The sequence below is a fragment of the Martes martes genome, assembly GCF_963455335.1.
Source record: "Martes martes genome assembly, chromosome: 13".
In the NCBI taxonomy this organism is placed as follows: domain Eukaryota; kingdom Metazoa; phylum Chordata; class Mammalia; order Carnivora; family Mustelidae; genus Martes; species Martes martes.
Genome location: NC_137901.1, coordinates 20,574,250 through 20,589,488, shown reverse-complemented (window position 1 = coordinate 20,589,488; position 15,239 = coordinate 20,574,250). Strand labels below are relative to the sequence as shown.

At 40.5% G+C, this 15,239-nt stretch overlaps 1 protein-coding gene across 1 annotated transcript; it reads left to right on the top strand.

Moving 5' to 3' along the window:
- Positions 1–916: 916 nt before the first annotated feature.
- On the top strand, positions 917–14,349 carry DYNAP (dynactin associated protein; the record flags this gene model as incomplete). Its single annotated transcript, XM_080822175.1, has 9 exons — positions 917–1,000; positions 2,184–2,417; positions 2,920–3,126; positions 7,292–7,522; positions 8,412–8,565; positions 10,655–10,764; positions 11,817–11,930; positions 13,203–13,349; positions 14,215–14,349. 9 exons carry the CDS (start codon positions 917–919, stop codon positions 14,347–14,349), a joined length of 1,416 nt encoding a protein of 471 aa, XP_080678301.1.
- Positions 14,350–15,239: the final 890 nt, after the last annotated feature.

Sequence of the window (15,239 nt, the reverse complement as noted above, 5' to 3'; positions counted from 1 at the left end):
TTGGGCATACTTCTGTCAGAACACAGCACAGTCTTTGGTAGTGTTTTCCTTTCCATGTCTGCTACTAGAAGCTATTCAGAGGCCTCGTGCTGTTTCACAGGAGTGGCAAACAGTCTGGAACACAGTAGGCATTCAGCCACATTCACTGGAGGAAGACAGATAAGATAGAAAGGAAAGAAGGATGGTTAACACTTTGTGGATTATAGGAATGGTTTTTAGGTGACTCGGGCCACCCCTTGTCACCAGAAAATATGATGCAAGTGAATTGTGAATGAAGATTTAATTTTCAGGGAACAAAATTACTCAAGAAAGCACATGGGAAAATCAGTCCATTGTTTTAGAGGCAGGACCAATTTGGGTGAAAATAGGTTGTACTAGACAAAGCACCCACCCTGAAACTGTAGAGAACTAGTGTCATGAAGAATCTTCTGAGAGATGATGCTTTGCTCTGATACTGATATCAGCAGGGCAGTGACTGCGTTTCCTTGTCTCAGTTTCCTTGTCCACAAAATAGGAAGGCTGGGAGTACCTGAGAGAATTGCTGTAAGAGTTCAGTCACGTAACGTAGGTGATTAGTACAGTGCCTGGTGATTAGTACAGTGCCTGGCGCACCGTGAGAGAAGGAAATGTCAGTTATCATTATCTGTGTTTGCGTCATCAGTAGGCAATGACATGAGGACCAACGAGAGCATTTTATTGGTCTCTAATTTGGCAATTCTTTCTGGGGTTTTTCTGTGTTTTTTTTTTCCTTAAACTGAGATTATAACTTCCTTATTTTGTTTCCTTAACTTTCAGCTATATATTAGTAGTCCCTTACTGGAGAGTTATCATTCCTCACCTCTCAGGGATCTCCCCATCGACTAAAGCTACATCTCCCCCTTTTTCTTTCTCAGTGAATTGGCTGCTTCTGTTGCAAATGGACAACTCAGCCTTTGAGATGCATGAAGATGCAGCCCAGAATACTTTTTCTACGAGGAAGATGGACACCATCTCCAGAATGGTAAGGTGCAGACTGACACCTTGAGATTAGCTCCCCCCAAACCTTTATGCAGAGTCAGGAAAGAATCCCTTTTTAGACCAGCTTTCCTCAAGTGACCTCTTTTGAAAGGTAGCGTCTCCTGCTCTGGACATTTCTTGATTTGCTTTCCATCTTACCAACTCCTAGCTCACATCTCCATTAGCTTTGTAATGGTTCAACTTTTCATGAATTTGTTGTTCACGGTATTTGTGAATTGGTTATTGTTCAGTATAATATCCTCATACAATGTGAAATTGTGAATGTTAATCAATGATTATGCTCTACAAAATATACCATTTAAGAATGTTGACATGCTAACATCTGTGTTAGAGTTATTAGTAATCAAAGCTATGCCTGCTTAGAGAGGAATTCAAAGGGCAGTGGACAGGAAACCACCACATTAACACTTATGAATGCCATTTTGTGGTCAGAGGAATGAGGGCAAATTGGTCCAAAAGTTAAGGTGTATATCTTTTGGTAGCTTTCAGTAACGTGGATTGTAACTCACAGAAATAATACTGTTGTTTATAGCATGTATTTGTAATGTGATAATGAGGAAACAGTAACACAGCAGTACATGGAAATATTGGACTTGGAGTTGGTAGATGAGTTAGTAGCTCAGACAAGTAATACATGGAAGTGGGCGTTTAATGAGGCTATTTAAGTGAAGGAGGGAGGGAGAGTGAGGCTAAGATCTATCAGACCAGTTGTTTACTGCTATGTTACTTTTCCCATGCCTATTACCTGGTCATGTGATTACATATGTATATTCTGGAACTAAAAGATTCTTGAAATCTAGTCTTTATAATCTCTTTAATTTTCAGGTGAAGAGACTGGTAAACAGGGGCTAATTGGCTGCACTCGAATGTATTTTACATACAAATTTAACTGGCTACTTAATTTTCTAATAATTTATTCTGTGCCTCAGCTTTTCCTATGTTTATTGTTTTTCTTATTTATTTGGGTGTCAGGCAAGGTATATGGGATATGTGTGTGTGTTCGTTTGTATTTATTTACACTCATATTTACACATGTATTTTTTACTGAGTATATTTATCGCAGAAATGCATTTTTAAGTAAAAGAAAATATAAGCCAAAGTGAGAAAGGAGGCAATGTTTTTAATGCATCAAGAGTAGAGAATAATGGCTTCAAAATTTTTCTTAGGAGAAGAAGAGGCAGTGGTCACTGATGAGCATTTTCCTGGTGTGTCTCTTGGCCTGTACCGTCACCACGGCAGTAGGAGTACTGATACTTTCCTTGGTTTATGTTCACAACTCTCAGCCACATTCACAAGTCCACCTAGAACTAGAAGCCCGGCCTCTGCAAACAACGGTTCCCATAGTGCAAAACGCGGTTGATCCAAAATTCCAGTTTCTTAATCATTTGCCTAAATCCAAGGTATGAATCACACATTTAGCAAAAAGAATCATCTATTCTAACAGTGATTTCAAAACAAACCTCCCGTTGCCTGTTTACTAAGCGTTGTTCTCTCTTCACCGGAAGGAACTGACTGTGGGCCATCTAGATGAAGGGAGGTGAGCCATGGAGGAGAGGAAGTGTTGGCTTGATACTGGGCCCCAGGAAGAGCTTTTCTTTCATTGATAGCTCTGTGTCAGCCCAGAGGGGAGGACTGCAGACAGACTAATGCAAAGCTCTCTATTCTCTTGTCAAGATAGGTGTTCTTTTCATGTCTAACAGGGTCTTGACCCACCGTTCTATAGGCACTACTGTCATTCCTAGAGTCTTGCAGACCTATTCTTCCTCTTCCCTTCTGGGCCTCCAGTCTTCATCCGCTCACCACTGTCTTTTCTGTTTTGCCTACCTCTTACTCTGCAGGCTACAGTGGCCTCTTGTTCCTCAGATGACCTCCGTGTTGACGGTTGCTTGTCTGACATTTCAGGTGTTTGAATTCCCTGGCGGTGCAATCCAGTGGGCCCGGTACAGGAACAATGTCAAAGACTACCTCAGCATTGAAGAAGAGGCCTTTGGCAGCAGCTTGAACAGTCAGAGATCACAGATGACTCTGGGGACCCTGCGAATAAAAAGCAACGGTCTCCGGGCCCCTCACTGGCACTTCAATGCTAATGAACATGGCTACCTTGTACAGGTATAACCAGTTTGCCTGTGTTCTGTGCCTCAGTATTTATGCTGTGTGTCCTCAAGCTATTATTTTAGTTGTTGTAAAACCTACTTAGCTAAGTGACAGACAACACCCAAGCTTTGGCTGTGTATTCAATTAGATTTGTTAGCAGTGGCCTGGAGCATTAACCTGTTTGTTGTCATTATTCCTGGCATCACTTTGAACTTCTTTCTTCAGCATGAAATCATTTTTCATTTGCTATTGTTAAAATAAGATCACTGTTCCATCCTTTGAGCCAAAGCTAAAAACTTGTAGCTCTGATCCAGTGATCAAAGAGATGGCTGCTTTCTTCTAAGGGAAAAAACAGTTTGCTGATGTTCAGCCTGGAGTCCCCAAGATCAGGCCAATTAGATGCACTTTTGTGGTTCAGACTTTATAGAATTGTCTAGGAGTCAAGTGAAAGAGAGCTAGAGGTGAAATGAGTGTTCTCACTTGAATTTCAAATAATTCATTAATTCTAAAAAGTATTGACTGCTGCACTCTGTAGTCCAGATACTGGGGGAGGGATAGTGACTAAGTGCTTGCTCATGGCACTTTCAGACTTTGGTCTTACCCTGGTGATTCTATTAATAGATCAGCCAGTGTTATGTGACATATTTCTGTTGGTGTTAGTAATACCCCTTGTTTATGCAATTCATTCAGTTTTAGAGTTTACAACAGGAAGAGAGATTAGAGTTTCATCTGTCTGAGACCAAACTTCTTATTTCTTATGAGAGAACAGAGGCTCAGAAAGACTGAGTTTTCTAGAGATAAACTGTGGTTGTTGGCCTGGGACAAGTCCATGTTTTCTGCCATTTTGTCTTTTTCCACATATACAGAATATGTAAAAGAAGACTGTCTTGGGGCACCTGGGTGGTGCAGTCAGTTAAATGTCCAACCCTTGTTTTTGGCTCAGGGTATGATCTCAGGGGTGAGATGGAACCCTCTGTTAGGCTCTGAGCTCAGTGCAGAGTCTGCTTGGCCCTCTCTCCCTCTCCCTTGGCCCACCCCCCATAAATAAATAAATCTTAAAAAAAAAAAAAAAAAAAAAAAAAGAGGACAGTCTCCAAAAGATTAGTTTCCATGGCTCTGACCGAGTAGTGGCAGAGTAGTAGGAGGAAGGAAAGTCATGTAAGTGGAAGGAGACCCTTAAAAACAAACCTCAAGTAGGGAAATTAGTCCGGAGCATGTTCTGGTAGGTAACAGGCCTGGAATCCAGCTCAGTCTGGAGAACTGTTCTGGAAAGTCCAGAGAGAGTTTCTAATGTGATCGCCTAAATGTGAGCTAGAAGGTGGTCAAGAGGTACAAACTTCCAGTTATAAAATAAATAAATCATGGGATGTAATATACAGCATGGTGACTATATTTCATAATGTTGAATTGTAAATTTGAAAGTTGGCAAGAGAGTAGATCTTAAAAGTTCCCATCAGAAGAAAAAATTCTATTGAGGGTGATGGATGTTAAAACTGGTGGTGATTGTTTCATGGTATAATACGAGTTTCAAATCTTTGTGTCGTACACCTGAAACTAATAGGATGTTGTGAGTCAATTACATCTTACTTACAAAAATATTAAAAAGTTCAACTATAAAGGAAATAAATGTGGCTAGAATATTGTTTAGATCCCAGGAAAATTGTGGGATCCCTCACACAAATGGTAAGGAACCAGTCAATAGGATGTGAAGGAAGTCTCTCTGCTGCATACTCACCCACGGACTTTGCTTTCGTTTCGGAGTGTCTTCATGAAAGCCATGGAAGGAGTGGCCCCAAGGGAGGCGGGGCTGCCGGGCTCGGGGCCGCTGGGGTGACCAGTGTGCATGGCCCTGCTGTGCATGGCCCATTGGCCACGGGGCTACCTCTGCTGTGGGTTTGGAATAGTTGGTACCCTGATATGAATAGAGACACACTGCTGCCATGGACTTGGAGAGAGCGCTTTAGAGGTTCACCTTTCTCCTGTCTCTTTAATACTCATCTGGAACTGAGTTGTACACATCTGTGTAGATACAAAAAGAATACGTTGAGAAGGGCAAACCCTTCTCAGAGATATTTATTTATTTATTTATTTATTTATTAACATAGAATGTATTATTTGTTTCAGGGGTACAGGTCTGTGATTCCTCAGTCTTACCCAATTCACAGCACTTGCCATAGCACATACCCTCCCCAGTGTCCATTTTCCTGCCACCCCATCCCTCCCACCCACCCCCCCACTCCAGCAACCCTCAGTTTGTTTCCTGAGACCAAGAGTCTCTTAAGATTTGTCACCCTTTCTAGTTTTGTCTTGTTTCATTTTTCCCTCCCCTCCCCTATGATCCTCTGTCTTGTTTCTCAGATTCCTCAAATCAGTGAGGTCATATGATAATTGTCCCTCTCTGATTGACTTATTTCATTTAGCATAATACCCTCTATTTCCATCCACATTGTTGCAAATGGCAGGATTTGGGGCTTTTTGATGGCTGTGTAGTATTCCTGTGTGTGTGTGTGTGTGTGTGTGTGTGTGTGTGTGTGTGTGTGTACACACACACACACACACACACACACACACACACACACATATATATATATATATATATATACCATATCTTTATCCATTCGTCTGTTGATGGACACCTAGGCTCTTTCCATAGTTTGGCTATTGTGGACATTGCTGCTATAAATATTGGAGTGCACGTGCCCCACAACAGACTTCTTGTAGATGCTTCCCTAATGACCAACTCTGGAAGAAATAATATTACCTTTTCTACTTACTTTACAGAATATTGTGGAGATGATTAGAGAATGAGAAAAAGGATTTTGTATAAGTGGAATCAAAGTATGGTGTAGTATGTATTACAAGTATAGACTTCCCTCCAGCCTCTGACAACCACCATTCTATCTCTATTTCTAGATATTTTGACTAGAGAACTAAGTTTTAGGGATCTTTAGTCCAGCATTTTGTCTATCATTAACAATACTGTATTGAACACTTAAAAATTTAAGAGGGTTGGTCTCATGTTAAATGTTCTTTTTTTTTTTTTTTTTAAAGATTATTTATTTATTTATTTGTCAGAGAGAGAGAGAGTGAGCACAGGCAGACAGAGTGGCAGAGGGAGAAGCAGGCTCCCTGCAGAGCAAGGAGCCCGATGTGGGACTCGATCCCAGAACGCTGGGATCATGACCTGAGCCGAAGGCAGCTGCTTAACCAACTGAGCCACCTAGGTGTCCCTCATGTTAAATGTTCTTAACATGACTTAAAAAAGTGTAGACTTTGTAGCTAGACTGCTGGAGGTCCAAATCCCAGCTTTGCCATTGACTAGCAGAGTAGTCTTGGGAAAATTGTACATTCTTAACAGATTCAATTTCTCTCTATAAAATGAGATAATAATGGTACTTGCTTCATAGGGTTGATACAAGGGATGATTGAGTTAAGTCAGGTAAAGTGCCTTAGAAGAATATCTGGACACAGAGTGAAAGCACTGTGTTATTACTATTGGTATTATTATTAAAATTGTGTGCAGACTTTTTATCTAGGAAATAATGTGCATCCGTATGCATACACATGGAAACATGGACATACACAAACGTGCATGTCAGCATGACCACCTGTGAACACGCACACATGTGCTTGTAGTCTTTTCAAACTCTGAAGCATGATCTTAGAATTCTAAATTCTCAATAGAGGTGATATTACCCCCTGGGGAGGGGGGCAAAAACTGGTCGTTAGAAGGTAAAACTCCTCACTTTTTTTATGTGTAAAGGTCAGATATGCATGTAGTGCACGAGCATGATGAATGTAAGGTGTACTCAGATTGATAGCATATCTGTAGTGTCAAAATTTCATAGGATGGTAATTAGTAAAAAAAGACTTAAATGGTACCTTATAAGAGATGTAATGAGGTCACCTGGGTAGCTCAGTTGGTTAAGCAACTGCTTTCAGCTCAGGTCATGATCCTGGAGTCTGGTGATCGAATCTCGCATCAGGCTCCCAGTTCCACGGGGAGTCTGCTTCTCCTTCTGACCTTTCCTGTCTCATGTTCTTTCTCACTCTCTCTCTCAAATAAATAAAGAAAATCTTTTAAAAATGTTTTAAAAAATTGAGAAAAAAGGTGTAATGAAAAAGATTTGAGAAACATTGCTCTAAAGTGATGTTGTATGTGCTTTCTGTTATGTTTCAGGGGACGGCATGGATTGGGGTGGTTGATGATGGTGGTGTAGTTACTACATACAATGTTACAGCTGGCCAAGTGATCTTCTTCCCTAAAAATACTCTACACTGGATAAAGAATGTGGGGAATGAAGACTGCTTTTTCTTGCTCTTCTTTTCCACACATGATGAACTTCAGACACTGGATGTTGATGATGTATTTTTTTCTGTACCTGAAGATATTGCTTCCAGGTCACTTAAGGTCTGTACCACTGCTGAACACAAATCCTTCTTTGAGGGTTTGCATTACATAGGCACAAAGAACGCATGAGTATTTGTGTTTCTAGGGTAGCAGTTAGGGTAAGATTTGGGTGATGAACTCAAGAACATAACTTGTATTCCTATTAAAGATACACTACTTGTTGAAACTGACTTAGCTTTTACTTTCCTTTATGAGGGACTTCTACAGGAAACTATAATGAATTGGTAGAAAAGTTCTGATAGCGTTAATAAAAATTACTATAGTTTGATCTCTGAAAAGATACATGCTCATTCAGGGAGAAGTTTGCTGCAGATGATGTAATTGTGTTTTCCTAATTCAATGCAGAGAAGCCCATTGTTTTCCTGAAGGAAAGCTGCTTTGGTCTTTCTAAATACTTCTATTATCATGGAGGGACTGCTCATAGGGCTGGGTGTAGAGGGAGAGGGCCAGATGCAGATGCTAATGATACAAATGGGTGATCAAAAGAATTGGTAATGGCTGTAAGTGGCCACTGGAAGAAATTCTGTGATAAATTTAGGAATCTATCTAGGGAAGTTTTGAAATTGACCTCACAGCAGATCCTGATCAAATATTATAGGGAGAAGTGGAAAAAATGAGTCATTAAGATAATATTAGTAAATATGAAAACCAGTGTATATTTTTATAGGATTATAATGATTATAAAACATCAACACATTAAAAGCCAACATGCATTGAAAACTTGGAGGATTTTCATGAATATCACAGCCTCAGGTTAACTGAGGTCAGTTTCTTTGACTGGGGCCACTGAAAACCACAATGGTGCCCTATCCTCAGCTACATACCCTTCTATTACTAAAATTTGTAGAATGTTTCACAAATACCGTGTATGATTTCTTATGTGTTTCAGCCTGAAGGTGGAATTAATTTCATTAGAACGTTCCAGAAGCAGAAAGAGGACCAGGGTGTCAACCTTCCCCCCAACTTGGCAGAACTGGTTATAAATCCTAGTTATGTTCAGTCTCCAGAGAGTCTTGTGTGGAGATATTTTTATGACCTTAAAGGTATAGTATGTTATTTTGCAAAATCTTTCTAGTTAAGTGTTGGCATATGTGATTATATAGGTGTTGGATTGAGATGTAATTTTTTTTTTTATAGTGGGTAAAGTAAAGAGGAGTTTGAAAAAACACATTTCTTTAAAGATTAGGAAATGAGAGAAAAAGAATGGAAGCAAAAGAGAATGTAGTAGAAGATTTCAAAGTGTGAGGGGTGTGTGTTGGGACTGGAGGTGCCTCAGGAGAAGAGGCTGATGAGAGAAGAGGGTCCAAGAATGCAGGTTTCAGAATCCATGCTGATGAGTTTAGACTTCATTTTGATGGGAAAGAGGAGCAATTAAGGAATTTCAAATAGGAGATTTTGTTTTATTTTTTTTAAAGATTTTGTTTATTTATTTATTTGACAGAGATCACAAGTAGGCAGAGAGGCAGGCAGAGAGAGAGAGAGGTGGAAGCAGGCTCCCTGCTGAGCAGAGAGCCCAATGTGGGACTCGATCCCAGGACTCTGGGATCATGACCCAAGCCAAAGGCAGAGGTTTTAACCCACTGAGCCACTCAGGCGCCGCTCAAATAGGAGATTTTAAATTAAATTTTGAATTTTTAAATTAGGTTTTGTATTTATTTTTTAAAATTATTTTATTGAAGTTACTATACATAGAATCTTTTTTTCTTGTAATGAGAATTTTTTTAAAAAATGATTTTATTTATTTATTTGCAGAGAAAGACATAGTGAGAGAGGGAACACAAGCAGGGGGAGTGGGAGAGGGAGAAGCAGACTTCCTGCCGGGCAGGGAACCCAATGTGGGGCTCAGTCCCAGGACTGAGATCATTGGGATCATGACCTGAGCCAAAGGCTTAATGACTGAACCACCCAGGTGCCCCTGTAATGAGAAATTTTAAGATCTTAGCAACTTTCAAATATGCAGTACAGCATTATTATTTATAGTTGGATACTGTACATTACATCCCCATGACTTACTTATTTTATAACTAGAAGTTTGTACCTTTTGATTCCTTTCACCCACTTTGTGGATACCTTACTTTTTGCCGCTGGCAACCACTGGTATATTCTCTATATCAACGAGTTTGTTATTTGTTTTTAGATTCCACATATAAATGAGATCAGATGTTACTTATCTTGGTCTGTCTCACTTATTTCCCTTAGCATAATGCCCTCAAGGTTCATCCACATTGCCCCAAAAGGCAAGATCTCATCCTTTTTTATGGCTATATAATATTCCATTGTATGTATTTACCACATTTTATTTATCCATCACCCACCAATGGATGCTTAGGTTGTTTCCATATCTTGGCTATTGTAAATGATGCCACAGTGAATATGGGGGTGCAGATATCTTTTCAAGTTAGTGTTAGTGGTTTTTTTTTTTTTAAAGATTTTATTTATTTATTTGACAGAGAGAGAGATCACAAGTAGGCAGAGCAGCAGACAGAGAGAGAGGGGGAAGCAGGCTCCCTGCTGGGCAGAGAGCCCAATGCGGGGCTCGATCCCAGGACCCTGAGATCATGACCTGAGCCAAAGACAGATGCTTAACGGCTGAGCCACCCAGGCACCCCCACCCTGAGTTTTTTTGAAGCGATGGCTAATCTAGCTGAATTGTGGAATCGAAGATGACAGACAAGAGTCAAGGAGATGAGTCAGGGGACTCTTGAAGTCCCTCAAGTGAGAAATGGTAGTGGCATGTAGAATTAGCAGTTTTGAGAGGGAGAAGATTGTTATGAAGCAGGAGAATTTAAAGAGGTAAGCCTGATGGTACTTAGTGGACTGGCTTGAGGGTGAGGTGAAGACTGACATACAGTATGACTCTCAAGTTTTCTAGCAAGATCTCCTGAATTGAATAGTCTGTCTTAAAGAGGTCAGCCTATGTTAGAAATTTCCGAACTTGGAAGGTAGGATAGTATCTGACCATATCGGTCAGTGTGTTATTTGTGCATAGGATCTGGTGGCAGCGATTCCCATCACATATTTCCTGTGACTGCAGAAGAGCTAAAGTACCTTAGTGGGACTACATTTGGCTCTTCCTTTCATAGTACCATTTTGAAGTATTTTGTCTTGTTTTTTAAACTTCCTCTGACTCAGGTTCAAAAGAATATCAGTTTCCAGGAGGAGTAATACAACTGGCACAATACTGGAAAAATGGAAGTGAACTAAGCAACCATGAAAAAATTTTTGGTGAATTCCTGAATCAGGTAATTGAGGTTTTTTTTTTTCTTTTCTTTTCTTTTCTTTTTTTTTTTTTTTTACAGATTCTACTTATTTGTCCAAGAAAGAGAGAGCAATAGAGCTTGGTGGGGGCTGGCGGGGGGAGAGAAGGGGAGGGGCAAAGGGAAAGGGAGAAGCAGACTCCCTGCTGAACAAGAAGACCAACTTGGGGCTCAATCCCAGGACCCCAGGATCGTGACCTGAGCTGAAGACAGATGCTTAACCAACAGAGCCACCCAGGTGCCCCAAGAAAAAAAATTTTGATGATCACTAAGATGGATGAAATATGAGATTTAGATTAGATTCAGCCTTCTTTTGGAAGAAAGGCAAAGGAAAAATCTAGTCAAACATTACTAGATTTGATTAATGGAAACTATTCATTGAGACCGTAGTGTGAATTTGGGAGCCTAACTTCCTGGTCTGGATAGTTACATTAATGTAAAGACTGGATGCTTGTGAGATTTCTCTTTCATTTGTTTTTAAATGCTCAACTGGAGGTGCCTGGGTGGCTCAATGGGTTGAAGCCTCTGCCTTTGGCTCAGGTCATGATCCCAGGGTCCTGGGATTGAGCCCCACATTGGGCTCTCTGCTCCTCATGGAGCCTGCTTCCTCCCTCTCTCTCTCTCTGCCTGCCTCTCTGGCTACTTGTGATCTCTGTCTGTCAAATAAATAAATAAAATCTTCAAAAAAAAAAAAAAAAGCTCAACTGGCTGCATTGCATAATGACTACGAGTTCAACGGGGCCATCAAATCCCCTGATTCAAATCCCAGGTCCACTACTGTCCAACCCTAAGTAAATGACTTAGCCAAACTATATTTCAAATTCCTCACCTGCAAAAAAGGAGGGATTAACACTACCAACCTTACAAGATTGTTTTAAGGAACAAGAGACGTAATAAATATAAGGGATAAAAAAAATTGTATGTTCTCAGTGAGGGCTGCAGAAAGAGAAGCTGTAATTAGGATGATGTGAACGGCTAAGTTGCTGAGTAGGATGTCTGCTAACTAACCGGATTTATATGTCTTTTCCTTTTTCAAGCATCAGAATGCTCTCACTTTGTGTACACTCAGAATTTATAACAATGGATTACGACAGCCGCATTTTCATTTTAATGCAAATGAAATGGGATATGTAATAAGTGGATGTGCAAAGGTAATTTCTCCATGAACATCTTCTTGAACTTTCCTTTTTAATGCAGAAAGAAGCAAACAGGAGGTTTTTCTTTGTTTTGGTTCAGTTGTTGGTAACATTGAAAGACTTGGGGCTAATGGCTTTCTAGACAGTTTCCATATAGCAAATACCATGCAGGCCATGCTGGGTAGCTTCTAACTTTGATATTAGCATGAGAAGAGGCTCAGCCCATGTCAGAAATAATAAAGAAGTTATCATGTAGGGTGAAGGGTTTGAAACATTTTACATTTTCAGAGTTTCGCATTTTTAGGGAGTACAAGGTTTAGTGTGCTGCTCTTTGGGGACTGTGACATCACTGGCGTCCTCTCAGTGTGACATGAGTGGGGATGGCTGGGGAGGTGAAGAATGTCAGTAGGGTGGCCACGTACTTTGTTTATGCAGGATCGTCCTGATATACACTTGTCTGGGTGAAACCGGTGACTTTTCAGAGAGTCTTGGTTGGGATGGTCAGTTATATGGTTATCATGAGAAAAGCCAAGCTGAATAGCACATTATGGTTGTGACTTGACCATAGTTCTTCTGGACCATCACAGGGCTCCCTGGGGAAATCAGCGATGGCCTACCCAGGTCTAAGTGGACTTCTAGCTTGTTCCTATCTCTATCCTGATGGAAAGAACCAAACCAGACTGAATTGCACTTGCTAGGTCTTCCTTAGCAAAAGTTTTTTGTTTTTATAGGTGAAGGCTTGGATACATTGGAAAAGGGCATTGTAATCACTCTCAAATTCTGTTTCAAGGATCAGATTTTATTTTTGGTGTGCTTGTGTGCTCACGGGCGTGCATTTGTGTGCACATTTCGTTTCTGATCCTTTTAAGGGGAGCTATTAGGGTGCTGTTGCCCTGGAAGGCTGAATTTTCCTGAGCAAGTCAGGAGGAGGGCATGAGGGCAGAAAAACAATGAGATGTGAGACTTCTGCTTGATTAGGGAATTTATAATCCTTCATTAGAACATAGTGATTGATGCTCTTATTGCACGAGGTTCCACAGTGTTGAATTCACTAATGCGTTTTGAGGAACATCTACTTAATAGAGTGTCTTTTGACTTCTGGGGGCTACATCTCAGAAACAGGAGATTTTCTGTAAAAGATGGCTTCCATTTTCTCCTATTTACCCTCCCTAAGAAGTCCTTTTATAACTTTATGTTTTTATTCATCTATTCTTCATTATTAATACTTCTTAATGATTATCTGATTTTATTTGCTTAACTTCAACACAGTTTTCCCCCCCTCTTTAGGTGGGCATTATTAATACTCAGGGTATCGTGGAGTTTGATGTTCACATTGGAGATGTGGTATTTTTCCCCATGGGAACCCAACATTACATTAAGAGCACATGCGATGAGGATTTGCTTTTCCTTCTTGCCTTCAGCACCGGAGACCAGGTGAGTATAAGACGGTTCCAGAGAGATTGCTGAGTCTCTGATGGCAAAATATCCTGCTAAGCAAGGTATCTAGACCACAGGAGGCCCTCAGTAAACATGAGCTGAATGAATAAATGAATGAGCAGCAGAACATATGTGAAGAGGAGGAGAACCAGATACTCTCATCTGGTGATAAAGGGATTGCATATATCACATTTTCTCCTAATTCCCCAAGTTCCGAACCAACTGAGAAAAACACACACACAGACATACAGAAAGAGAGAGACAGAAACACACAGTGAGACAGTTCCAGAGGGCCAAATTGAGAGAGGCTGACTGAGAGAGTTAGCATCAGAGAGGAAAGAGCTTGATAGAGGGAACAAGGACAGATGGTCAGACCCAACCCGCTGGACAGCCAGGCCAGATAGGCAGACATTATCAACCCAGAGGAGGTGGGCTGTGTCTGGCTGTGGAGTAGGAGGACCCATTATTCGGCAGTGGGGTTTGCTTCTGTCGTGTGCTGCTGGGCATGGAGCCCTGAGAAGCCCTTTTGTTTCTAGTCCCTGCTCATGGGAAGACAGAGGGTCTTCCCTTATCAAAGGAACTCCCTTTCAGTAGAATAGACATCCCATCCAAAGAAGGTTTCCAATGCCCCAACACCTCTAGCCATCAATTGGACTTTCCTTCTTCTCGGAACTGAAAAGTTGAGCTCCGTGGGGCAAAGGAAGACAGGCTTACAAGGTGACCATTCACAGGAATTCATGGTGGCCATAAAGTTATACAGCCAAGTTCCTGCTGACTTGCAAGTGCCGTGATGTCTGTAAGATCTTTGTAGGAATCTGAGTACTTTGGTGCTGATATATCCTGTTTTGGTTTCCACTACCAGTTACAAACTCTTGACATGGACGATTATCTCCAGGCCACAGCAGACCACATCCTGGCCCAACTTTTCTTCAAGAAGCAAAGTGAATTTAAGAAGATCCCCAAATTCAAGGAGGACCAGGCCATCAACCTGCCATAGATTTGCCAATAAGTTCATGCTTATTCTTTCCTTCCACATTTGTTCTTATTGTTTTTAAAGAAGGACCACTTTGCTAATGAACCTGAAGCTCTTTACAGAGCAGAAGTGGGAAAGCAGGTGCAAAACAGCCCTGTGAGCTCATTTAGCTGACAGTGATGCTAGGCAGTGTATGCTAAGGGAGCATTTCAGTATCCTCTCTGTAGATTAGTAGATCTATGGAGGAGACCTAATATATTAAATTCATATATTTTTGTATGGTTTTAGTGTATGTGTATATATTTATTTGTTTTCCTTTTGTTACTTCAAATTTTATTACTCTAAGTGAAAAGTCATTTTTTTGTCCCTATCAGCAAATCTTACTACCATGCATGTATTTTTGTCATTCATCACTGTGAAAGGAATTCAGCCTATGTACGAGGTGCTGGAATTGGGTACCTCAAACCCTGCCTGTAGAGTTTGGTATAGAACCTGAGGCTGGTGATTCCTAACCCTTTTGTTGTATGAAGTAACTTTTTACGATGGCAAAATTTTCAAGGACTCACTCATTTGACTGGTTGTATATTTTCTGTATATTAGCTGAGAAAATAAAATATCCAGTGATGAACTAATTATAAATTCCATACTTTCTTTGAATATATTGGATTTCATCAACCACATCAGCAACTATTTACATTTGAGGAGTAGTCAGCCCTATATCTGAGAAGCATATGGTTTATTTAGTCTATTGGCAATGCTAGCTATGTATGTGGATTCAAGAACCTCTTGCCCTCATTGGAAGCTGGTAGGGGCTGGTGTTCTCCAAGTTGAGGGTCATTGTCTTAAGTAGTAAAGAACTTGTTCAGATTTAATCTGTGCTGTGTTTTGTTTACAATTCATTTTAACAGGTATTT